The sequence below is a fragment of the Argopecten irradians genome, chromosome 2, assembly GCF_041381155.1.
Source record: "Argopecten irradians isolate NY chromosome 2, Ai_NY, whole genome shotgun sequence".
In the NCBI taxonomy this organism is placed as follows: domain Eukaryota; kingdom Metazoa; phylum Mollusca; class Bivalvia; order Pectinida; family Pectinidae; genus Argopecten; species Argopecten irradians.
In genome coordinates this window covers 31672958-31700767 of record NC_091135.1, presented here as the reverse complement: position 1 = coordinate 31700767, position 27810 = coordinate 31672958, and the positions used below count along the sequence as shown (strand labels likewise).

General features: G+C 35.9%; 3 protein-coding genes across 6 annotated transcripts in view; 2 read left to right on the top strand and 1 right to left on the bottom strand.

The window, feature by feature from the left end:
- The first annotated feature begins 1561 nt into the window (after positions 1-1561).
- On the top strand, positions 1562-4237 carry LOC138316965 (solute carrier family 52, riboflavin transporter, member 3-B-like). The gene is made up of 3 exons (XM_069258598.1): positions 1562-1646; positions 2222-3443; positions 3645-4237. The coding sequence occupies exons 2-3, from the start codon at positions 2268-2270 to the stop codon at positions 3840-3842; spliced, it is 1374 nt and encodes a 457-aa protein (XP_069114699.1). The 5' UTR covers positions 1562-1646; positions 2222-2267; the 3' UTR covers positions 3843-4237.
- A 3548-nt stretch (positions 4238-7785) lies between these two features.
- On the top strand, positions 7786-8596 carry LOC138315148 (uncharacterized). Its single transcript, XM_069255941.1, has one exon. It carries the CDS (start codon positions 7824-7826, stop codon positions 8310-8312), a length of 489 nt encoding a protein of 162 aa, XP_069112042.1. The 5' UTR covers positions 7786-7823; the 3' UTR covers positions 8313-8596.
- Positions 8597-8954: 358 nt separating this feature from the next.
- Positions 8955-27810, bottom strand: part of LOC138315147 (uncharacterized) — a 56456-nt gene continuing 37600 nt past the window's right edge. For all 4 annotated transcript variants that reach the window (XM_069255938.1, XM_069255937.1, XM_069255936.1 and 1 more), the window contains 6 exons: positions 24095-24268; positions 21535-21708; positions 21197-21310; positions 19940-19996; positions 17686-17715; positions 8955-17534 (listed from right to left, as the gene is read on the bottom strand). In XM_069255938.1, coding sequence (XP_069112039.1) covers positions 14323-17534; positions 17686-17715; positions 19940-19996; positions 21197-21310; positions 21535-21708; positions 24095-24268 — 3761 coding nt within the window. In that variant the 3' untranslated portion in view covers positions 8955-14322. The remainder of the gene's footprint in view (positions 17535-17685; positions 17716-19939; positions 19997-21196; positions 21311-21534; positions 21709-24094; positions 24269-27810) is intronic.

Here is a 27810-nt window from a genome sequence, read left to right as displayed (position 1 = left end):
TGATAGAAAAATAACTAATTAGCACTAGTGTGTATGTGTTAGGAACTAGTTGTTTGTGTGTGAATGGTGCTGATGATAGTGTGAGGAACTAGTTTGTTAGTGAATGGTGCTGATGATAAGTGTGAGGATCTAGTGTGTTAGTGAATGGTGCTGATGATAAGTGTGAGGAACTAGTGTGTAGTGAATGGCTGAGTGAATGGTGTAGCTGATGATAAGTGTGAGGAACTATGTGTGTGTAGTGAATGGTGCTGATGATAAGTGTGAGGATCTAGTGTGTTAGTGAATGGTGATGTGCTGATGATAAGTGTGAGGAACTAGTGTGTTAGTGAATGGTGCTGATGATAAGTGTGAGACATGTGTAGATGGTGCTGATGTAAGTTAGTCTAGTGTGTTAGTGAATGGTGCTGATGATAAGTGTGAGGATCTAGTGTGTTAGTGAATGGTGCTGATGATAAGTGTGAGGATCTAGTGTGGTAGTGAATGGTGCTGATGATAAGTGTGAGGATCTAGTGTGTTAGTGAATGGTGCTGATGATAAGTGTGAGGATCTAGTGTGGGTAGTGAATGGTGCTGATGATAAGTGTGAGGAATCTAGTGTGTGAGTAGTGAATGGTGCTGATGATAAGTGTGAGGATCTAGTGTGTAGTGAATGGTGCTGATGATAAGTGTGAGGATCTAGTGTGTAGTGAATGGTGCTGATGATAAGTGTGAGGATAGAATGGTGCTGATGATAAGTGTGAGGATCTAGTGTGTTAGTGAATGGTGCTGATGATAAGTGTGAGGATCTAGGTGTGTTAGTGAATGGTGCTGATGATAAGTGTGAGGAACTAGTGTGTTAGTGAATGGTGCTGATGATAAGTGTGAGGATCTAGTGTGTTAGTGAATGGTGCTGATGATAAGTGTGAGGATCTAGTGTGTTAGTGAATGGTGCTGATGATAAGTGTGAGGAACTAGTGTGTTAGTGAATGGTGCTGATGATAAGTGTGAGGAACTAGTGTGTTAGTGAATGGTGCTGATGATAAGTGTGAGGAACTAGTGTGTTAGTGAATGGTGCTGATGATAAGTGTGAGGAACTAGTGTGTTAGTGAATGGTGCTGATGATAAGTGTGAGGAACTAGTGTGTTAGTGAATGGTGCTGATGATAAGTGTGAGGAACTAGTGTGTTAGTGAATGGTGCTGATGATAAGTGTGAGGAACTAGTGTGTTAGTGAATGGTGCTGATGATAAGTGTGAGGAACTAGTGTGTTAGTGAATGTGAATGGTGCTGATGATAAGTGTGAGGAACTAGTGTGTTAGTGAATGGTGCTGATGATAAGTGTGAGGAACTACTGTGTTAGTGAATGGTGCTGATGATAAGTGTGAGGAACTAGTGTGTTAGTGAATGGTGCTGATGATAAGTGTGAGGAACTAGTGTGGTAGTGAATGGTGCTGATGATAAGTGTGAGGAACTAGTGTGGTAGTGAATGGTGCTGATGATAAGTGTGAGGAACTAGTGTGTTAGTGAATGGTGCTGATGATAAATTCGTATTTTATGTTGTAGTTTGTCTAGTTTTATTTACACTGCTTTAATATATCATCAATATTTAATGTTAGTGTGGAACACCTGCTGGTCATATCTAATTCGTCACTGGTACAGGCACATTGTTGGTAAGTATATATTTTATATCAAGTAATAGTCGATTGTGTTTTACACTCTCAGGGTTTACCAGGAATCAGATGTTAGCTCTCTCATGTAGAAGATAACGGAACGAAAAGCAAAAAAAAAAACTAAATTTATTGCATTAAAACATCAAGTTCGAATACGTTTACTAATCTTTAAACATAAATGATCTTTGTTTTAAGATAGTTGTGTGATTTCTTTATTGCTTCACGAAATTTTGCTTTAATTTTGAATTGATTCAAAAACTAGATTTCAATATTGATATTCAGTTATATAGTTTTATATACAATTTATTATTGATTTTATCACATTCTTGTCGTTCCTCACCGTTAAGAGGTATTTTTCAGAATAAAATTCCCTGTGTTAACTATCATCAACGTGGCGGTAGGGTTCTTCCCAATAAAACTTTCGATCAGAATTACAAAAAAAAAAAAAAAAAAAAAAGGCATTTAATAGAAAAAAACAAAATAATATACATTGTATGGTAATATTAATGACTTTGGAATATGTTAAATACATTTCCAAAAAGTCACATAAAGAATTGTATTTTAATGGATTGCAGTGTATGGTTTGGTACAGAGTCTACTGACACTATACCATAGTTCATAATGCCTGGAGGAAGACGGTGTCAATATGGGGAAATCAACATTCTGCTGTACCTAACCGTGATCCTATTCGGCGTGGCTTCCTGGGTAGCCGTCAATGGTTTATTAATAGAACTACCTGTCCTCGTACCACACCTGCCCGAGGGCTGGGCCTTACCCTCGTATTTGATCATGATTATGCAGCCAGCCAACATTGGACCGATCTTTGTCACTCTGGCCTACATACTTACCAATGATAAACTAAACGAGAAGGTGGTTATATATACCATCCTCACAATCGGAGCTCTTGCCTGTCTTCTGCTGTCATTCTTCTGGAAGAATACCTCCGTAGTGGCAGGAGAGGAACACAGCACTGCCCTGATGACCTTACATTTCTTCTTGTCCGTAGTCGACTGCACATCATCCGTCCTCTTCCTGCCATTCATGTCCTTATTTAGAGTGCAATATATGACCGGATATTTCATTGGAGAAGGCATGAGTGGGTTGATACCAAGTCTTGTTGCCCTGGCACAAGGCGTTGGGAAAATATCGTGTAAAAATGTCTCTATTATGGACACAACGACTAACCTGTCTTCATTCGAAATCCAAACCATCTATCAAGAACCTTATTTTCCCGTCGAACATTTCTTTTTGTTTCTCTTTGCTATGATGATATTATGTGGATTGGCATTTTCATTATTGAATTACCTACCGTACTTCAAGAAGGAACATGTTACAAGAAAGAAACTCTGCAGCAATACAGACCCTATGGAGTTACAGACGTCTAAATCACGGAACGATAAGCCAACAGAAGTGGGTGAATCTCTTATTCATGGTCTGGAAAGCGATGTGGTGTTGAACGCGCCACCAGCTCCTCACCATTCAATGTCCACTAAGAATTATCTTTACTTCTTGTGTTTAGTGGTTTGGATTAATGCTCTTACCAATGGCGTCCTCCCGTCTATCCAGACGTATTCGTGTCTTCCCTACGGCTACAATGCCTACCACCTCGCGATGACACTTGCAAATATTGCTAACCCGTCGGCTTGTGTGGTGGCTTTATTACTTCCGGTTCCGACAAGCCTCGTCATCAGTATTCTAACCTTCGTTGGAACGGCTTTGTCGACTTTCATCGTTGTTACGGCTGTCCAAAGCCCCTCCCCGGTGTTGTATGAAGAATCGGCAGGACCGTATGTTGTGGTAAGATACATGCATGTATTATTATTAGTCCACTGAATTTAGAAAAAAAAATCTGTGTAATCCTCCCAAATCTTCTGTGCTTTCTTTCAAATGACCTTTATATGGTGGGAGAACCAAATTAACATTTATGTCTAGAATAAAACCCCTTTTTACTTGACCAATAACACAATAATCAACTTTACCTCCATTTCTTGTTTCTAGGTAACGGTATGGGTAGTGATGGCCTTCCTCATGGTCTTCTCCAAGGTCTCCCTGGCAACGTTGTTCCGGAAGGAAGGGAAGAGGGCGCTGCTGTGGTGTGGAGCAATGACACAGGTCGGATCAGTATCAGGGGCCATCGTCACTTATCTGTTGGTTAATGTGGCGAAAACATTTCACAGCGCGTCCGCTTGTCCTTAATACACATTTTGGTGACCATTGGAGATCATACAATGTATTGCAAAATGCATCTTATTTGAGACATGCTTCGGATTCCAAACTTGGGTTATGATGTTACTAGGTAGTATTTACAGATTCCTCTAACATGGTCAATTCGAAGTTGGATGATAAAACTGTAGTTGAATACATGAATATAATGTATGTAAAGTTTACTGTGGATTAATTTTCTGTCATAAGCTTTTCACGACTCGCTGCAACAGCTTAATTAGTTCAACAAAGAACTCCTGTTGTAATCATGTACGAGGTCTTGATCGATTATATACTTTAAAAAGTGGTCATTGACATGTATATGGAATTTAGCTACCAATATACTAAGACATTTATCCAGAAGTATCGGAGTTAAATAAAAATCAGTAAAAAAGCGAGATGGACTTGGTTTTATTTGAACGCGCTAAGACTGTAGCGCAAATACATTAAATTATTACTTTTGTTATGTATAAGAGCTTCTTAAATTACTGCTGTTTATATCAATGTTAAATTTATTGATTAACCGGTTAGCAAATTCCGACCGGTTTGGCAACCCTAATATCATAAGACTCTTTCATGGGATATCCCCATCCTTCATATCCACATCCCCATCCTTCATATCCACTTATGAAAGAGTATTTTTCTTTCATACCTCGGCGTTTTATTGCAATTTTACAACTATAATATCCCGCCATTTTGAAACAAATTCAAAGAAATCCACGGCTGAAAGTCAATTTTTCATACATGAAAAATTACGTGACATTTTCAAAAAAAAAAATCCGTTGTTTGCATCTTTTATAGTAAAACCAGTCAAGTTTGTGAAAAAAATGTTAAAATTTTACCGAGGAAATAGAAATTTTGTTGACGCCGTGACGTCACGAGGCTTTATTGCATGGGTAGCCTTGCAATACAGCCTCAGGCGGCATGAGTGTATTACCCTAGACCAGTAATTATTTAAACCCGTAGATATGAAAGAAAAACATATATCTGCCAATTAGATTGTATTTTTCTCTTACCCCAGACAGGGATATCGACAGTTTTACCAGTGTAAGATTTTTCTATCTCACCCTAGGGTAAAGACAAGCTACACGAGATCTTCGCACGTGCTCAACAACAACAGTATCATGACGTCGCGGTGATAGTATTATAACGTCACAACATTGAAATGACGTCAGACGGCGAATCATTGAGGTCACGTCATCCTCGCTTGCCTAAGTGACACGTTTATTAGAGACACAAAGTGGTGCACGGGGTAAGAGAAAAAGAATCATTCACCCTCTTTTGGGTGAGACGGGAGATTTCAACCCTCGGGATAAGATTCTTAAGCTGTCAAACACTCGGCAAAGCCTCGTGTTTGACAACTTAAGAATCTTACTCCTCGAGTTGAGATTCTCCTGCCTCACCCATTTGGGGTGAAAGATTATATTAAACTCTTAACTGGAAACATGAAAAACATCCAATGTGTTACATGTAGTATGGGTAAGAATAATTTGTCGTACTTTATATAGAGTGGCCATGGAGGACAGAGAGACAGGAATTTAATAACACGAAATGCTCTTATCTTATGTTCCTGGCAGTCTTAACTCTACTTAATATGTGGGAATCATTCACGTGACTGTCAAACTATCGGTCTGAGATTATGCTTGGAATCATAGAGACAACGATGACACGAAAGTAGAAATATCAGTTAGCTTTAAAGTCTTGACTAATAAGCCTAACGATATATTGATCACATTTGCGTTGCCGGGATGGTCAATAAAGCAAAGAATCCATTAGAGCACCTAAATCATAAAATTGTTCAGCTAATTATGGAGTGAAAAAGTTTTTATGTAAACTTTTCCGATATATTTTCTCCTATCCATTTCCTACCCAATGAAGTTTTTCCATGTTTACACCTGCACTGGTGATCATTAGATGGTAGCCAGTTGATGATAAAAGTTGGTAATGTGAAAAGTAAAGCTTTAACCAGGAATATTATCATTCTGTTGTATTCTCCTTTTTTAATGATTACAGATTGAGTAATGATTTTGTAATTCTGTTGGGTTTTTTTTTGTTTTTTTTTTTTTTTTTTTTTTTGACAGTTCGTCAATGGATCTAGGCACCGAACACTTGAAATAAAAGAAATAAAAAGAGAAATAAAATATAAAATCTGACATAATCTTTTTATATTCAAGGGGATGTCAACAAAAGTGACTTAACTAACCATTTTTTAATGAGTTATGTGACGTTTGTTGTGTATTTTGTTATCACAGACTTCCATACTATATAATGATTGATGTTTCCCGTTCCGCATCTTTCACATACGGAGAATGGTGTGTTTACAGACGTAGCCACACAACGTAGATTTTGTTGCTCCTATATCAGTATTTTCACGATTTCTTTGCTGTAATGTAATGTAAATCTCAGAGATCAACTTTCACGAGTTTACCTTGATCGTGAAAGTAAATCGCACGCGAAAGAACGTTGCTTTACAATATTCAGCGTTAAAAGCGTAAAAAAAACTTCACCATAAAAACTATTTATTTAAAAGGCACATATCGACATGATACAAAACCGTGGTTTGAGCTACAATATTATAAAAGCCATCAAGCTAATGCAAAATATTGATATGAAATGTCCTGTCAAAACAGTTTTTAACATAGCCTGGTAATATAAATAGGCATACAAAGGCCATGATATAGATATACAATAGACATACAATAGATAACACGCGTACGGTCATTGGAAAACATCACCGTTATAAACATTATATAGTCTCTGTCATAATGGATATTTTAAGGCAGCTAAGTAACGGTACACAGGTGTTCCATCTGTGATTGGAACCGATAGCGTATTTGTATATGGAGATATTTAGATAGCATTTCAATCAAACTGCGAAATGTACTGAATATCTTCCCATTATGCACAATATAAATGTATTCAGTAAAATGTGTAGAACGATTAGGACCAAAATTCGACGCGCATATTCATTCAGCAATTTTACTTTGAAAATTACAGAATAATTTACTTTAAAAAATGTGTTTGAAACAGAACATGAAAAAACAATTGTAAAGTTCATTTGTATCTATCACAATTTACTATGATCGGCATCTTCCTGATAGGCTTACACTGGAAAGACTATCGGAAATTGTCTGATGTAGATTGCAATTGGCATTCGAAATTTGTTTTATTCGAAAATATGCAATTAAGCAAAAAGGTCGTTCAACTAAGTTTCGATTAATGCTAGTTATTAGTAGAGCTGTATTTCATCCTGCTGGTTTGGTCCGGTTAACGGAATACGTGTAATGTTTGTTTGATCGAAACATAAATTATTGCAGAGAAAGATTTTTTAAAGTTTTACGTTTTCTTATCATTTTTGCTGCCTGCTTGACCTTATTTCATGAACCCTAGTTTTGCCGTAGACAATACTACCATAAGTCCAAACATCTGATAAAATTATCAATCTTTGGGATCAAAACTTAATAACTTAATTATATATGAATTTCTTTATTGAATAAAGACCTGCGTGCAGAAACACCCCTACCAGAAGTAGATATGAACAGAACTGTATGTATCTTTTTTTTAAAATCGGTGAAACACGTCTATAATGAATACACTTACAACGAGTCATTATTATAACGTTGTAGTTTTCATTCTCCGTCAGAATTCACATAAGACGTTTATCATATAACGAACTATGCTTATAACGAAATAATTTCTTTTGACCTCCGATTTTCGTTATTACAGTGCAGATTGCTCTTCGAAGTTAACTTTCTTACACTGCTCTAATATGAACATAGACAATGGACATATATTTAGAACCCGCCCGTTGTGAATTATTACGCCTGACCTATTATATACGACCTTATGTAAGAATTTCATGCCTTATCTCTCCTGTTGACTCCATTATCCGTCCTTGTCATGACACTCTATTTAAGTGATTACAAATGTGACACATGTAACATTTGGTCGTCAGCCCCTCGAAGAACAACTGTCATGAAGGGTTTACTTTGTCTGGGGGTTACGATTTGTTTGGTAGAGATCTGCTCTGCCCATCTATGTCTCCTGAGTCCTCGACAGAGAGGCTCTCTGTCCGGGTTCAATAAGGCCGCTGCTGAAGATTGCTACTTAACCCAAGGTGAATGTGGCGGGCGGATGAGTGATCCAGACAATATGTCCATCTACAAACGTGGGATGAACTATACAGTTATCCTACAGAAGAACTTGGATCACCATAACGACACGGACCCGGGATCATTTGACATCAGCCTCCACCACAAGACAAGTTTTTCCTACTACACACGAACCTTGGCGACCATACCGGACACTGCAGAGACCTCTCTGACCCTATATATGGCTGACGTACACATTCCCCGCGACCTTCAACTCAGTGAGAGTCCTGCTTACATCCTTGAGGTCACTTACAATACAAACACCCTCCCCATCACCTTCCGGCAGTGCGCAGACGTCCTCATCCTCGAATGATCTTTATATCGTGTCAGTGGAACGCTTTCACTTCGACTTAGTGACTTACTTGTTCTGGTTTTGTGTTTATGTTATTTTATTGTTTGTATATTTTTAACAATCAGAACATATACAATGTTATCTTATAAAAAGATTATTAAACAGAGAAAGGACACTATGACAGACTGTGACTGTGCTGTGTCATTCAATAATAAATTCAACAATGTTTCCGGAGTGAAAGTTAGATAGAAAATATATATGGATTATGTGGTGTAGAAATAAAATTATTTCAGTGATTGAAGAAATTTTTGTTTCTTAAATTTTCATGGACGTGCCAAAAGGAATAAACCAATATACACTGGAAATGTTCAAATGATGTAAGTAAACATGGAATTATAGTAACAAGCATTTTTTTTATCAAATTTCGTTCAAATTGTTTGAGTCTATTCTATCGATTGGAAAATTTCATCGAAATCACATAAAATTTACATTTAGTATTCTCACATAGTTCCATAAAACTTTCAACACGACTTTATAATGCTAGGGTGACGGTTTGGTGTGTTTTCTATGTCGTTGAGTTATATTCTATACAGGAACGCAAAGTCGACAAAGGCTAACTTGTCTGACCAAGATAATTATGAATGAAAATCAAAAGACATGATCTGAATTGAAAATGGCCTTTATTTAGAAAAACGATGAAATGTAAAATGAACATTAAATTATTAATCAAATATCTTATAAAGCATATATATACACGTGTATATAATGCAGATGTTATCAGAAGTGGGAATAAAAAGTGAGTCACAAATAACCGGCAATTACAGTCATACAGTATATATAAAACGTCGTACGTAAGACCTAGATTTTCAATCTAGGTACGTGTGGTAAAGTAATCATATCTTGAGACATATATTATAATGTAAGAATAAACTTGATATGCTGGTCTGTGGTAAGGCTATTGTTGGCATCAATATTCAATAATGTAATATAAAATTTGCTAGACATATCAAATATAGAACACACATGCTTGTTATGCATTAAAAGCAAGCAACATACTTGCATGGTACATAGTTATTTTGAAATTCCTGCAAACTTAATGGAAATTAAGGTCAAGGGGGGATGTGGGTGATGAAAAAATATAAATATTATCAGAAAAGCTAACTTGGTTCTGTGTCTATCATGTTGTGAAATGGCTAATGAAGCTGACTCACGCGCACTTGTTCACTAGGTAATTACTACGCGTGTGAGGACATTGACCCATGCCAATAACCTCTTACCTTCCCTTTTTTCCTTCCCCTAATTAAAATAGCAAAAAATAGTAACACATATTAAAATTAAAAGCCAACTACCTTTCCGAAACAAAAGTTGAAAGTTTCTTAAACACAACAATAACACTAGAATATATATATATATGGATGGCCTAAGATGAGATTGCGTAATCTATTTTACAGTGAAGATTCATTTCGCTGTTTTGCTGTCTCGCCCAGTGATAGTCAACTAACGCGCGGTATTCAGGACGACGGCGGGAAACATAAGACGACCCACGTTATGAAAATTAACGTTTACTTTATTGTACTTAAACTGTTTAGAAGGTGGTGATAAGTGTAGTATAAAGGGTAAGCTGATAACTTTTGAAATTATCCATTAAAAAAAACTGAAGACCGTTTCGGAAAGGTAGTGGGCCTTTAATGAAAGACATACCCTAATTTGATATTATGGATTTTAGACAATGTCACGGTGGAGATGTAGTTCAAGTTTATAATAAAATTGACCACATTAGTCTCGCCGCAAAAAATATGGAATCAGCCAGATAAGAAACATTTTATTTCTACGTCCTGGAAAGATCCAGGTCCCTATTTTCTCGCCCTTTGTACAATATTGTATCAACTACCCATACTGATGCTACCAGGATAAGGCCAGTGTTTACAAAGAAGTAGTCAAAATAAAACCAGGTAGGTGTTAAAAATAAAACATCCCCGGTATTGTTTGCTACAGTTTCATGATGGCTATTTATAAGTTTCTATAAGTTGATAATTATATCGTTATTTCAAAATGATAAATAAGAGATGTTACAATTAGAACATCAAAATGATAAATTTGGGTAATACTTATATCAAAAAAATTATACGGTTAAAATGAACTATAATGAAATAACAATCAAACATAAGACTCCGATCATCCGGTACATTTTATTGGACATTCCTTTATTTGAATCGACGTTAGGGTGTGGAAACCTGTATATCATTGGGACACTCATGAATTTGCGAAAACTTAATTAAGTCCTCGTTTATGTTCACTCGTTATTTAAAAACAATATTGCAATGTATGCTATGTTTATGCTGAAACTACAATCGTAATCATTCCATAATAATGATATCACGGATATGCCACATGGTAATTGTCTAGTATGCTAACTACAATGTATATATATGATCACAACACTAAATCCTAGTAGTGTCTAGAACGATTATACGTAACCGACCTACTATTCTTTTCGAAACACGACACCATTATCTGTCTAAAAGTCTTTTGAGCTACAATATTATAATTTAATTTCATATGTTACACGCATTTTTATTGGTTAGATCTTTGAGTTTATTTTTCCATAGACCGAAAGACTTGTACGTCTTGTATTGCGACAGCATATATACAGAACGATTTCGTATGATATTTTAAAAGCGGTACAGTCATTGGCCAAACTGAACTATTGGATAAGATATCAATGCGCCACAGCTCCATTTGATTTATTGTTAAGTTAAGTAAAACACGGAAATGTATGTCAAATAAGAACCTGATTGAGGTATCTCAATTAAATTATAAGCATTATTCTCAATATCTTTTGGGTGTATGAAGTGATAGACGTCTTTGAAGAATGTCCTTCCGTTTTTTGTCTATCACTTCATAAACCCAAAGCGTATATGAAAAAGAATGTCCGTCCGTTTTGTCTCTATGACTTCATAAACCCAAAGCGTCTATGAAACAAGGACATTGTCATTCAGATCCCCCGCCAAAGGAGAGCTAAATCAATTAATGCATTAATTTTATATGCAAGTAAGAGTATAGGGAAAGTATTTTAAAACCCAACTGCAATTGAAGAATATATACAAAACATATTTATGTTTTTTTTTAACAAAGTGAAACCAACTTTGAAAACATTTGCTTCTTTGAAAAATACCAGAATTGATCTTAGCTTTAACAAAGTTCAGCAGCTAACAGTGCGATTTTTGATTTGTTTTAAACAGCGACGAGTTACATAGGAATTAAGTGAATGTTCATAGTAATTGAGTTTGATATATCTGAGTTTTACTGCATGCATATTAAATAAAAAGTAAAGCATAATACAAAATTAGAAGTCCTACATAAAATGTGTCTATGAAGTTTCATGGAAATATCTCTGCTGGTTTTAGAGTTGTGCTCCGGAAACGATTCTTACACAAAAATCTGCCATTTTCAGCAATGTTTCCATGGTTACAGAAAAAAAGTACAAAAAGTGAAAACCTTAAAATAGCAAAAGGCACTACTAGACCATAAAACTAATGTGCCTATGGAGTTCCGTGCATATATCTCAACAGGTTTTCCAGTTATGCTGCGGAAACGAACCTGATACAAAAATATGATATTTTCAGCGATGTTTCCATGGTTACGGAAAAAATGCAAAAAATGAAAACCTAAAAATAGCAAAAGGCACTACTAGACCATAAGACCAATGTGTGTATGAAGTTTCGTGGAAATATCTCTACTGGTTTTAGAGTTATGCTCCGGAAACCATTCGTACGGACGGACGGAACCCATTTGTATATCCCCCGCCAACTTCGTTGGGCGGGGGATAAAAATGTCCGTCCGTTTTGTGTTTATGACTTCATAAACCCAAAAGATATTAAGAATAAAGCTTAAGCAGTAATGTCCAAACAAATGGATGACGTCCGTTTAAATGTACAAATTATATTACAATTTATCAAAGTGTTGCAGCAAAATAAAATAATAAAATGAAACATTTGATAATATTTGAAGCATCAACATTGTCATAAAATGTTGATGCAAGCACAATGTGGAAGAAATGGAAATATATAAGCAGGTTATCTATAGTGCGTTTTTGTACTACATTACATATACATAATGATGAAAATCAATACATAATTCCAAGTAAACAATACTCACTTATGTCGCATATCTCATAGTACTCAAAACGCACGGCATAAGCAACATAAGAAACTACGAACCAATCTGATTTCTTGTCATTTACATCAAACGAGATGTGATATTTTCAAAGAAAACAATCATCATTACGCAATTAAAATATCAAATCAAACTTGACAGTGGTCATCACGAATACAATAAATTGATAGATCTAATACATCGATGTTTTGTAGGCAATTTCTTTTAATGTTTTCATCTATATTTGGCATGCCGAACGTCAGATATTCAACTATTTGTGCTTTCCAAGATGTGTGCCACTCAGTATTTCAGCCCATACGAAAAAGAAACAATAAGATATAGTTAGGAGGTCTGCAGAAAATGTTCAGAACTTGGAAAATGTTCAACGAAAATAAATTGTACATAGCAAACAACTCAGAGGTAAATGTTTTGATTTGATACTTCGTTTTATAATACTTAACATTTCAATAGTAAAGTTAGTATAGCTAACAAAAACCGATCCATAGCATGTATATATATACACTATCACAGTTTGGTATACATGGAACAATACAACAGTTATATCAAGAGACATTTGTTTATATATGCATGTATACAATATAGTGGGTATATTTAATATATAAAAAGGCACATTTATGTTTACACAATGATAGGTACAATGCATATATAATATATCAAAATTAATTGTAAGAAAATACATTTGTACAAAATACAGTTGCATATCATCATTGATTGATAAGAGTCATTCATGCCAGTGATTTTGAAAACAGTCCGTATTAAACAAAAGAAATACCACATAGATTAATTATTTAACGATTGTTAATACATGTAATACTAAGTAGCTTATTAACAACATGCAAAAAAGGATACTGGTATGATTGCTGATTTGAGACATCGTCATTTCGCGTCGTGTAATATCATAGGACTCTTTCATACGTGGATATGAAGGCTAGGGATATTCTACCCGTGGGTCACAAAATGTTGTAAAACCCGAGGCATGCCGAGGGTTTTACAACATTTTGTGATCCCGAGGGTAGAATATCCCTATCCTTCATATCCGCGTATGAAAGAGTATTTTTTCCCTCATACCTCGACGTTTTCTTGCAATTATACTGCTATTAATTTGCGCCATTTTGAAATAAATTCGAAGAAAAAACGTAACTGCAAGTCAAATTACCATACATAAAAAATTGCGTAATATCTTGCACGCAAATTCCGTTGTTTGTGTCTTTTAAAGTAAATCCAGCTTAATTTCAAAAAGAAATTGTTAAAATTGTGCCTAGAAAATAGTAATTTTGTTGACGCTGTGACGTCACGAGGATTCAATACCGCTTCAGGCGACATGAGTGCATTGCCCTGGACCAGCCTGTATTACACGTGTAGGTATGAGAGAAAACTCGATATTACGATATGGCGATACCGCGAAGCAAGACCGTGATACCGCGAACTAGGATATTAATACAGATATCACCACTAAACCTTCCACGTTTACAGACTTTGCCTTACTCATGTAGGTAGGAAAGTGTATTGCTACATTTTTACATACGCTTTTAAATGACAAGCCTTTAGCTAATTGTATAGAGTATGACAAGGATTTGAAAAGGACGTTTTTACCACAAACAAATGACGTAGAAATCATTATCTTTTCACAAGATAACTCTGTCAAATTTACTGTTTCCACAAATATTCTTACCACAACTAAAAGATGTTCTGGACGTATCAAATCCAGTCCGGGCTGAAGGATCATATCTGGAACCTTTGATGTTTGAAATGACTCCATAAAATTAATACACTGTCCGAAGGAAGATAATTTATTTTCGCTTGGTATCTGGACATTGTTTTATGGAATTATATATGTCTTTTTTAATATATTATTCTATGTTATACTTCCAGAAGCAATTTGTTCTTCGATATATGTATACAAAGGGTTTCCTTCATTATAAAATGCAAATTTTTCCTCGAAGTCTTCAAAATCAAATAACCAATCTGTCACTGTTACCATGTCTAAAAGCGATTTCCCCTTCTTGTCCACGATGGCTGTAATATCATACGTCTGTTGTATTGATTCCATGTATTGTTTCACATACCCCTCACACTCAACGAATATGTCATATTGTCTGTGTTCGGCTAAGTAATGAAGACAATGACGTCCGCGATGATCGACAGCTGTTAACAGTGCAGGATACGTTTTACACAAATAAACACAAACCTCACTGTTCCCCGCCTTACAACTCAAATGCAGCACATTTCTTCCCTCTATGTCAATCAACTGAGACATATACTGACTGCACACACAACTCCTATGTATTAAACGACATTCTACTGTCTCACACTTGTGCTTTTCGTCCTCAACCCTACACAAAGATTTGAGTACAGTTCTTTCCACTGTCTGGAACAAAGAACAGTTTCCCCTGTAAGCCGCAACACAAAGCGGTGTCATCCCATCCACCATCATTTCATGAGCCATGAACGGGTAAGCATTACACAACTCTGTCACTATCTCTTCTTTCCTAACATCACAGGCATAATGTAGGATATTGCAATTTCTATTCCCATACTTTGCTGTCGGAGTGACATTGTACTTTAGCAGGGTATCATACAAGATCATACTTCCTCCACCTACCACATTTACAAAAGTGTTCGAGTCTGGTTTGACTCCCTCACCCAGAAGGTATATAGCACACTCTACTAAACCATAAGCACATGCTGCATTTAACACGTCAAGTGTTCCCTCATCATTCAAATTCGCAACAAGTTTCTGGATGACATGTAAACTTCCACCCACACGCCCTTCTTCTCCTGTAACCAATTCCAACCAATCTTTGTCTTTATCTGGAATGACACCCTTACTTAGAAGAAAGATAACACAGTCTACTGAACCAAAGTCACATGCTTCATTAAGTAATTCAAGCTTTTTCTCATCATCCAGGAATCCAAAAACTGTTCTGAGTGCGTCAGTTTTGCTCTCACCATGCAAATCAACTTGTCTTATCAAATGCCACAAATCTGCCGTGCTGGGTTTGACTCCTTTTTCAAGAAAATATAAAGCACAGTCTATTGAACCATGATAACAAGCATAATTAATAAATAAGTCTTGTCTTATCTCATCATTCAAATATGCATCAACTTGGGAAAGCCTAATAACATCTCCCATTTCAGACATATAACCATTTGAAATCAAATGCCACCAATCAAAAACGAGTTTTGATTCAACTCCCTCATCCAGAAGATAACAGACACAGTCTACTGATGCAGACCTGTACGCTTTATCAATCAAATCAACTTTTGTCTCATCATCTAAGTGTATGAACACTTCCTCAAGTATATCCACGTCTCCTTCACGAAATTCCATGTCTTCTTCATCATCATCCTTATCATAATGTGTTATTAAGTTCCACCAATTGATGTCCTTGTCTGGCTTCACTCCCTCTCTTAGAAGATATAAAACACACTCTACTGATACAGAACGGTGCGCTCTATCAAACAAATGAAGTTTTGTCTCATCGTCTATGTACATGAAAAATTTCTCAAGTACATCCACATCTCCATAATCATCCTCATCGCCATTTGTTATCAATTTCCACCAATCTGTGTCATCGGTAGGTTTGACTCCCTCTCTCAGAAGATATTCAGCCTCTTTTACTAAACTCTTTCTACAAGCTGTCTCAAAAATATCAGATTTTGCATCATTACTCAAGTGTATAAAAATTTCCTTAAGTATATCCAAATTTTCACTACACTGCAAACCCGCAGTAATCAGCAACAAAAGTGGCGTATTCTTGTCGTATTGGACTCCCTTGCGCAGAAGATATAAAACAAATCTTAACACACCAAATCGACATGCTTGATTTAACACGTGCAGTTTATTAACTTTTCTCTCATTCAATAGACAATCGAAGGACTCAACAAATGAACGGTCTGTCCACACTTCTAGAGAGCCAATATAACCATAAGACCAGGTCTCGCACTCAAACTCTCGGAGCAGACGTTTACACAGATATGTATAATGATCAGTTGACATGAAAACCTTGTCCGTGCATGATTTTGCAGTTGTTATATATCTCAGGGCTTTCCTTGGACAATGTCGTATGTAACCGACCAGTGTCTTTTTTGCGTACAAAAGAGCTACTGTTGAGTATATAGAATCGTGCTCGAATCTGTACGTTTCACCAAAGTCAAATAACTGTCTCTCGTTACTCACCAAATATCCTAAGAGTTTATCTAAACTTTCTCGGATAAGATCTATTTTTAGTTTATCATCCATGTTACCTCTAGCTTCACTCCCCCCAAACTTGATACTGAATACCTGCTCTAGCAAAGTTTTGTCTACCTTATCTCCATTTGGGTCTAGATCGTTTACCTCTATCATCCCATCATTGAGGAAGAGGAACACAATGGCAAAACATTCGGGTGATTTCGACAATGCATCCATGAAAAAATGGATAGGATTCTCGAAAAATTTATCTCGTCTTTCCTGCAATTCTGGTGAATTTGAGAAAAGCTGACAGCATTGCGGGAATCCGATAGCCGGAGAATTAGATTTAATCTTATCCTTTTCTGTTTCTGTCCATGAAAACTTGTCTGGTAGGTACATCTCTAAAAGCTTTAATCTTTCGTCGGAAATGTTATAATCTGATGTACTCAAATCAATTATATTCTCCTCTGTGAAAACTGTCCCTAATGAATGTTTGGCCAAAGCATTGAATATTTCATTTCGTACTGTAATCAGCAATAAATTGGTATTTACAAAAAGTGTTTCTACAACGTTCAGTCTTTTGTTCCACTCTTGTTCATCGACTCTACCTAAATCTTTCTCACCGAATATATCATCAATTATACAAACAAGATTGGAATCTGGAGAGATCCTATCTAATTTCTCAATTGCATGAATCCGAATGGGTTTTCTGGCTTGTTGCTGCGTGGTCAGCCAGTGAAGAAGTTGGAAGGCGATAGAAGTTTTGCCATCGCCCGTGTTTCCCTTGATAACTAAGATTCTGTTCGTTTGGAGCTTCTTTTGAGCGTCATGGAAAGCTTTGGTTTCTAGGAACTTTTTCTCTTTTTCTATTTTAATCCTTTGAATGGTCATCTCTGTTGAAGAATACGAAACAATTAATTCAAAATCCACAAGCGTGATATTTAAACATAATTTTAGATAACATATCCTAGAAAAGAAAGTGTTATTAATTTAAACTGACTACCGGTATATACAGCACAATGAAGTGTATTAATAGAAACTCACCTATCATGGGTACCAGGTCGGGATGGATCTCTGTAAAATACGAGATTCGCATAAGTATATATATATGATACAATTTCACAATATAATTAAACATACGATGGGTGTTCTAAAAGTAATGTCACTGCCTTATTTTTCCATTTTTGTGAATGTTTGATAATTTTAATTTTCCCTGTGCTTCAATATACTCATCAGCTGCCCGAATACATCCTTTTAGATAGCCAATTAAGATACTGATAAACAACATACATAAGGACGTTCCTTTCCTGACAGCTGAAATTTTAGTTTTGAAACTGAAAGTAATCGTAGGAGTCCAAGTCGGGTGAATAATGGGGACGGTAGCTTTTCCTACTCTAAAAACTCGGTCACAAGGCGTGCCGTGCCTTATAAGCAGGGGCATTATCATGCAAAAGCTGAAGGAACTTGGGTTTTGATTTGGGAAGGCGAATCTTGTAGCAAGCCCTCATTTTTTTCAAAACTATTTTTTTAGCACGTTGTATGTTGCTGCGACCGTTCTGACCTTTTGTACTGGTATTTGCATAATTGGACCCTTATTATCGAAGAAAAATGCACACAAAACTTCATTGATCGTTCATAGTGGCTTTGCAATTCTTGGGCGTCCTGCATTTTTGGTTGCCCATAAGTGATTGAAACATTTCCGTTTTGGTTTGAGATAGTAAATAATGTCTCATCACCAGTAACTAAATTGTCGAAAGCTTCTTTGTTATGTTTTGGATATATCTTCAGAAGTTTTTTGCGTTTGCGACACGGGATCTTTTCACTGTTAACAAATGGGGTAACATCTCACATCAAGTGTATCGCACAAGTTTTTGCTCTATTTTAAACAAATTACTGATTTATTCAATGTTGTTCTTTGTTGTACTTGTGGTAGGACGACCTGCACGAGAAGAAGTCGTTTGAATGAAAAGTTTACGCACGGCGGTCAGATGACCTAAAATCGATGGAATTGGGATCCAAAAAGTGCCAAAACCATACATAGTCCTTTTCAAAGCTGTTTCTTAACTGATTACATTGTTGAATTTCAAATATCGAGTTCAATATGTATGAGGGTTGAGTATCATTAATTAATGTTCAAATTAATGGTATCGTTTACACTATGTCGGAGGTGGAGCACCTTTAAGACTAGTCTCATCAAACATATCTGAGATATAGCAGTAACAAACTTCAAGCAACTAAATCCAAAATGGCTGCTCGTCAGCCACATTGTTGACCAATCGGCAACTAAATGCAAGTTAGGGCCAAAAAGGAGCTTAAATCAGATGGAACGCTTCAATACTTCTAGGACAATAACGTTTGAAATTCAACTTTCAAATTCTACGAGGCCACTTATCGGCCATCTGATTGATGATCCGTTCTAAAATGCAATATGCACAACAATGGTCAGAGAAGAACCTATGTATGAAATAAAGAGAAATATTTACATTTCCGTTTTTTCTTTGCTATATAACCTTTCCAACTGGGAAATCCTGTACACTCGTCGGTTGTCGCGTGAGAATACGTACACCGGAACGCTGACATCCGCAAGTAGTGTTAATGCGAATCTGATTTGACTTATTTTGTTTCTGTATTTTTAATTTTTCAATGAAACAATTTGAATGTAATGAATTACAATTATATTAAAATTATATTTCAGAAAATAAAATATTTGAGAAATATTGCATCAATGGAATGAAAAAGATAGTGTTATTGTGGAACTATATTTGGTGTACTTTCTGATTTTGACAACATTTCCCGCCAAATCGGAATCAGCAGTTCCGGGATTCCATCAATTGACCGGCTGTTACATCAATCGTATAATGTTCAGAAAACGAAGATTTATTTTATCGGAAGACTAAATTTAAAAGAAATAGTCGGCTTAAATGTAAATATAAGGAATTTTTTTTTTTTTTTTTTTTTGTTATTTACTGGTGTGTAAACTGCATTTGTTGGACAGATATTTCAACGCGCGTCATTTAAATATCTGTCCAACAAATGCAGTTTACATACCAGTAAACAACACAAATTAATAAATCATTCCTTAAATATATCTTCCGTACTTTATGTGAAATAGCGGTAACAGGATTTTTTATGGACGGACCATGGGTGAATGCGATTTGAATAGTCAACCATCTGATAATAGTGGGCTAAGAAGTAAAAATTTGTACATTGTGTATGTAACTATCCAGTCACATTATATTGCATGCTCAATAATATTTCAATATATATATAGATCCTACTTTTTGCATGTGAAACTTACCTTGGGCATGACTTGAGCTAGCTGCAGATCTAGAATGCTCTGTGTCAGAAGGACTACCTAGAAAATAAGAAACATATACATATAGATCCTAACATTTCTAATTTAATAAATTCTGGAAACGTTGGTAAACCAAACAATTATTCAAATTAATAATCACAACTGAAAATTATAAAATCAATAAATTGCATTAAACACAATCAGAAACACAGTTGTACAATGGAAACTTTATCAATTGAAGCCATTTTCAAACGTAAGCTTCGTATATGTTACGTTCTACATTCAAATCAATTCCACTTATCCTATTCAGTCACGTCACGTTAACGTAAACTTAGAGAACCATAAGAAAACACCAAATTCTAATGTACTGCCATGAAGGGCCCCCTAACTGACTGACCTACGGGATATTAGACTCACAGCTTAACAGTCATACCAACAATTCTCAGCTCATGATATTTTCACCCTAAAATCAGAGACAGCGATCCAGTCACCTTGACCTCTGACGTATGACCTTGGCCTGTGATCAACTGTCACTAACCTATAGTCAGACAAGTATTTGGCTTTATTCTTTAACAATTTTGCCTCATGATAACATAAGATAATATTCATCAGAAAAAATAACCTTGACTCATGACCTCAGTTTCACCTTGGTGAGCTATGGACAACTGAGCGAAATGTTTATCATTTAGTAATTAAAAAAACTTATTTTTGTTACACGTCTCAACCACAAATATGGTATAAGACATTTCAGAGAGATACTTTCAGTAATTCTTGAGATATATCAAGCATATCAAATTTTAAACATCAAAATCAAGGAGAGCACCTGCATGTAAGCCATCTTTAGTTTTTTTTCATTGCCATATTGCCGACCTACATATATAATTATGGAATTTAGACACATCACAGTACTTTCTAATAAATGACAGTAACACACATGTACAGAAAATTTAAGATGGAAGCTTATCGACCATATCATTGGTCGATTGGTTTCTAAATACACTATGCACATTTAAGGTCCAACTGAAACTTAATCATGAAATTCGAGTTTTAGTTTTAAATAAGCAATAACAAGAGTTGTTTACTAACTAACTGGAAGGACAGACGGACTATAGACTAGAAGCAATTTGAGTGATTTGATAATGGTAGGCCAAAATTTCATCTTAAACTAATCAGATTAAGCAATGTATATTACAGCATCAGTTGTCGAGTATACTGAGTTAATTCCGAAAGTATTCAATGCTATAAAATTTTCATACAAACCTTGGGGTAAAACTGTTTGTTCCCCGATGGATAAATTTCCAGCATGTCTTACTTTCATAGTCTCAATCTTAATCTCATCTTTATATTCCCTATGATCATTATAATTGAAGGTGACTGAAACAAGAATTAGATTGATATACACTGGGGGATCAAATTCTGCTGCGACTGATTTAAGTGGATAACAAACTGAGGTAATGCTTTAAAGAATAGGGATAGAAAAATGGCTTACGATAGCCAATTCAAGATTGTCAATGTTTGACCTTAGATAAATATTTTGTAATTTCAAATTGTGAGAATTTAATAAGCAAACACAGTCTACGCAGAAAATAAATCCTTACTTTGATTGACAGTTGTGGGATTAGTCACTGCTCCAGAAGTGATTTGCGGGATCGCTATTGCTCCCGTGTTCTCGCTTGGTGTACAACTTCCGGTCTGATCAGGGGCGGCACCAGAGATACAAGACTCCATCAGCTGACTGAATCTGTCAGCTCCAACTGGGTTGATGTTACTATCTATAATAGCATGGAAACACGGACTGAATTATTGTTACTATCTGTAATATTATGGAAACACGGACTGGATTATTGTTACTATCTGTAATATTATGGAAACACGGACTGAATTATTGTTACTATCTGTAATATTATGGAAACACGGATTGGATTATTGTTACTATCTGTAATATTATGGAAACACGGACTGGATTATTTTTACTATCTGTAATATTATGGAAACACGGACTGGATTATTGTTAATATCTGTAATATTATGGAAACACGGACTGGATTATTGTTACTATCTGTAATATTATGGAAACACGGACTGGATTATTTTTACTATCTGTAATATTATGGAAACACGGACTGAATTATTATGACCATCTGTAATATCATGGAAACACGGACTGAATTATTGTGACCATCTGTAATATTATGGAAACACAGACAATTTTCATAGGTCGTTTTACAAATATTGAAATTAAATCAAAGCATTACAATATTAATTATATTAATGAAGATAATTTCAAAGTGTTAACATCATACACTGAGACATCAATGTGATAGTCCTAGTCCTCATCGCCTGGGTGTATAGCCTAAGTGTAGTTCATAGAAAATCTATGTTTAGGAAGGAAAATTGAACATCCTCATTAGTTTATCTTACAAGAGGCCCAGAGGGCCTGTATCGCTCACCTGGTTATTTTTTTTTTTTTTTTTTTTTTTTGTAATTATCACAAAGACTCTTACAATTGGAAAAATTAGTAAAATTGACTCCAAAATTTGTTTAATTTTGAAACACAACCATATAATGATGCTATAGATACCATACAAATATGCTATCCAATACAAAGTTTCAGAGAGGAAGTAATTTATATGAAAATAGTAGCCTAATTGACCTTTTTGGCCTCGCGTCTAAGGCCTCAGGTAGTCAGCCCTATACTTTGTACAATTTTAAATCCCCATCCTATAAGGATGCTACTATTGCATTATGAGTGCTCTTCCATGCTGAGTTGCACAGAAGAAGTCGTTTATATGATAACAGCAAAAATTGCTCCCTTTCGACCCCGCCCCTCAGCCCCCGGGGGGATCAGTCCCATCATTTGTACAATTTTGAATCCCCACCCTATAAGGATGCTACCATTGCATTATGAGTGCTCTCCCATGCTTAGTTGCAGAGAAGAAGTCGTTTAAATGGAAATAGCCATATTAATCCCTTTTGATCCTGCCCCTCAGCCCCCGGAGGGGGGGAGGGTAAGTCCTATCATTTGTACAATTTTGAATCCTCACCCTATAAGGATGCTACCATTGCATTATGAGCGTAATGCCATGTTTAGTTGCAGAGAAAAAGTTGTTTATATGGAAATAGCCAAATTGACCACTTTTGACCCCACCCCTCAGGCCCCTGGGGGGTCAGTCCTATCATTTGCACAATTTTGAATCCTCACCCTAGAAGGATGCTACCATTGCATTGTGGGTGCTATATATTATATCCCATGCTTAGTTTCAGAGAAGAAGTCGTTTATATGGAAATAGCCAAATTGACCCCTTTTGACCCCGCCCCTCAGGCCCCCAGGGGGTCAGCCCCATCATATGTACAATTTTGAATCCCAACCCTATAAAGATGCTACCATTGCATTTTGGGTGCTATCCCATGCTTAGTTTAAGAGAAGAAGTCGTTTAAATGGAAATAGCCAAATTGACCCCTTTTGGCCCCGCCCCTCAGGCCCCTGGGGGGTCAGCCCCATCATTTGTACAATTTTCAGTTAGTAGCCCATAAGGAAGCTACCAGTCAAATTTTGTTGAAATCCGACAAGCGGTTATGGAGAAGAAGTCGATTGTTGACGGACGGACGGGACGGACGGACGACGGACGACGGACGCCACGGTATGGCATAAGCTCACCTTGGTCCTTCGGACCAGGTGAGCTAATAATCAATCTCTCCCTACTGTACAATGTTAGCACGATCTTACCGAATGTATAAGGTTCACTATCGCTTCGGGATTTCCTAAAGTAAAATACCTAGCACTGTTTAATATGTCCCCGATGGATAAATTTACAGCATGTCTTACTTTCATAGTCTCAATGTTAATCTCATCTTTATATTCCCTGAGATCAGTATAATTGAAGGTGACTGAAACAAGAATTAGATTGATATACACTGGGGGATCAAATTCTGCTGCGACTGATTTCAGTGGATAACAAACTGAGGTAATGCTTTAAAGAATAGGGATAGAAAAATGGCTTACGATAGCCAATTCAAGATTGTCAATGTTTGACCTTAGATAAATATTTTGTAATTTCTATTTGATTATGATGAAAAAAAATCCAAATTGACATAAAACCATTCAAATTGTGAGAATTTAATAAGCAAACACAGTCTACGCAGAAAATAAATCCTTACGTTGATTGTCAGTTGTGGGATTGGTCACTGCTCCAGAAGTGATTTCCGGGATCGCTATTGCTCCCGTGTTCTCGCTTGGTGTACAACTTCCGGTCTGATCAGGGGCGGCACCAGAGATACAAGACTCCATCAGCTGACTGAATCTGTCAGCTCCAACTGGGTTGATGTTACTATCTATAATAGCATGGAAACACGGACTGAATTATTGTTACTATCTGTAATATTATGGAAACACGGACTGGATTATTGTTACTATCTGTAATATTATGGAAACACGGATTGAATTATTGTTACTATCTGTAATATTATGGAAACACGGATTGGATTATTGTTACTATCTGTAATATTATGGAAACACGGTCTGAATTATTGTTACTATCTGTAATATTATGGAAACACGGACTGGATTATTGTTACTATCTGTAATATTATGGAAACACGGCCTGGATTATTGTTACTATCTGTAATATTATGGAAACATGGACTGGATTATTATGACCATCTGTAAAATTATGGAAACACGGACTGAATTATTGTTACTATCTGTAATATTATGGAAACACGGTCTGAATTATTGTTACTATCTGTAATATTATGGAAACACGGACTGGATTATTGTTACTATCTGTAATATTATGGAAACACGGCCTGGATTATTGTTACTATCTAATATTATGGAAATACGGACTGGATTATTATGAACATCTGTAATATTATGGAAACACGGACTGAATTATTGTTACTATCTGTAATATTATGGAAACACGGCCTGGATTATTGTTACTATCTGTAATATTATGGAAACACGGACTGAATTATTATGACCATCTGTAATATCATGGAAACACGGACTGGATTATTGTTACTATCTGTAATATTATGGAAACACGGACTGGATTATTGTGACCATCTGTAATATCATGGAAACAAGGACTGAATTATTGTGACCATCTGTAATATTATGGAAACACGGACTGGATTATTGTTACTATCTAATATTATGGAAACACGGACTGGATTATTATGAACATCTGTAATATTATGGAAACACGGACTGAATTATTGTTACTATCTGTAATATTATGGAAACACGGCCTGGATTATTGTTACTATCTGTAATATTATGGAAACACGGACTGAATTATTATGACCATCTGTAATATCATGGAAACACGGTCTGAATTATTGTTACTATCTGTAATATTATGGAAACACGGACTGGATTATTGTGACCATCTGTAATATCATGGAAACAAGGACTGAATTATTGTGACCATCTGTAATATTATGGAATAACGGACTGGATTATTGTTACTATCTGTAATATTATGGAAACACAGACTGGATTATTGTGACCATCTGTAATATCATGGAAACACGGACTGAATTATTATGACCATCTGTAATATTATGGAAACACGGACTGAATTATTGTTACTATCTGTAATATTATGGAAACACGGTCTGAATTATTGTTACTATCTGTAATATTATGGAAACACGGACTGAATTATTGTTACTATCTGTAATATTATGGAAACACGGACTGAATTATTGTGACCATCTGTAATATTATGGAAACACGGACTGGATTATTGTTACTATCTGTAATATTATGGAAACACGGACTGGATTATTGTTACTATCTGTAATATTATGGAAACACGGACTGGATTATTGTTACTATCTGTAATATTATGGAAACACGGACTGGATTATTGTTACTATCTGTAATATTATGGAAACACGGACTGAATTATTGTTACTATCTGTAATATTATGGAAACACGGAATGAATTATTGTTATTATCTGTAATATTATGGAAACACGGACTGGATTATTATTACTATCTGTAATATTATGGAAACACGGACTGAATTATTATGACCATCTGTAATATTATGGAAACACGCACTGGATTATTGTTACTATCTGTAATATTATGGAAACACGCACTGGATTATTGTTACTATCTGTAATATCATGGAAACACGGACTGAATTATTGTTACTATCTGTAATATTATGGAAACACAGACAATTTTCATAGGTCGTTTTACAAATATTGAAATTAAATCAAAGCATTACAATATTAATTATATTAATGAAGATAATTTCAAAGTGTTAACATCATACACTGAGACATCAATGTGATAGTCCTAGTCCTCATCGCCTGGGTGTATAGCCTAAGTGTAGTTCATAGAAAATCTATGTTTAGGAAGGAAAATTAAACATCCTCATTAGTTTATCTTACAAGAGGCCCAGAGGGCCTGTATCGCTCACCTGGTTATTTTTTTTTTTTTTTTTTTTTTGTAATTATCACAAAGACTCTTACAATTGGGAAAATTAGTAAAATTGACTCCAAAATTTGTTTAATTTTGAAACACAACCATATAATGATGCTATAGATACCATACAAATATGCTATCCAATACAAAGTTTCAGAGAGGAAGTAATTTATATGAAAATAGTAGCCTAATTGACCTTTTTGGCCCCGCGTCTAAGGCCCCAGGTAGTCAGCCCTATACTTTGTACAATTTTAAATCCCCATCCTATAAGGATGCTACTATTTCATTACTAGTTGGGCGACACCTGAAGGAGTGTCGCGGATGAAATGAAGAGAAGAGAAAGGGAAGATAACTCTTGTTGTTTCTCTTAAACGGGACCAATTCCATTAGGTTATGAACAAGAGACCGATGGGCCTTAACGGTCATCTAACTATTGGCACAATACAACACCTCAAAGAATAAAGTAGTGGCACACAGTTAAGGCAATCCAAAAAAACCTCTTTCATTAGAAGAAGTCCAGGTCCTGATATATTTAATGAATTAGACCATGAATGAAGGTCCCTTGATCCCCACCATGCTGCAAATCCAATATCCAGTCTCAAGGTAGTCATTCATGTTACAGGCTCAATATCAGGTCTCTATAGGCCTTTAAGTTATTCACACGAAGTCGTTTAAAAGATTTTAGCCTATTTGACCTGAACGAAGGTCAAGATAATTTATTTGAACAAACTTGGTAGCCCTTCATCCAAGCATGCCGCAGACCCAATATGAGTACCCTGGGCCTTTTGGTTCTTGAGAAGAAGTCGTTTAAAGATTTAGCCTTTTTGACCCCTGTGACCTTGAGTGAAGGTCAAGGTCCTTCATTTGAACAAACTTGGTAGCCATTCATTCTAGCATGCCACAGACCCAATATCAGATCTCTAGGCCTCTTAGTTATTCACAAGAGGTCGTTTAAATATTTTAGCCTATTTGACCCCTGTGACCTTGACTGAAAGTCAAGGTCATCAGTCAAGGTCAGTTATTTGAACAAATTTGGTAGCCATTCATTCTAGCATTACCACAGACCCAATATCAGGTCTCTAGGCCTCTTAGTTATTCACAAGAAGTTGTTTAAAATCTTTTAGCCTATTTGACCCCTGTGACTTTGAATGAAGGTCAATGTCATTTATTTGAACAAAGTTGGTAGCCATTCATCTGTGCATGTCACAGGCCCAATATCAGGTCTCTAGGCTATTTACTTATTCACATGAAGTCGTTTAAATATTTTAGCCTATTTGACCCCTGTGACCTTGACTGAAAGTCAAGGTCATTAGTCAAGGTCAGTTATTTGAACAAATTTGGTAGCCATTCATTCTAGCATTACCACAGACCCAATATCAGGTCTCTAGGCCTCTTAGTTATTCACAAGAAGTTGTTTAAAATCTTTTA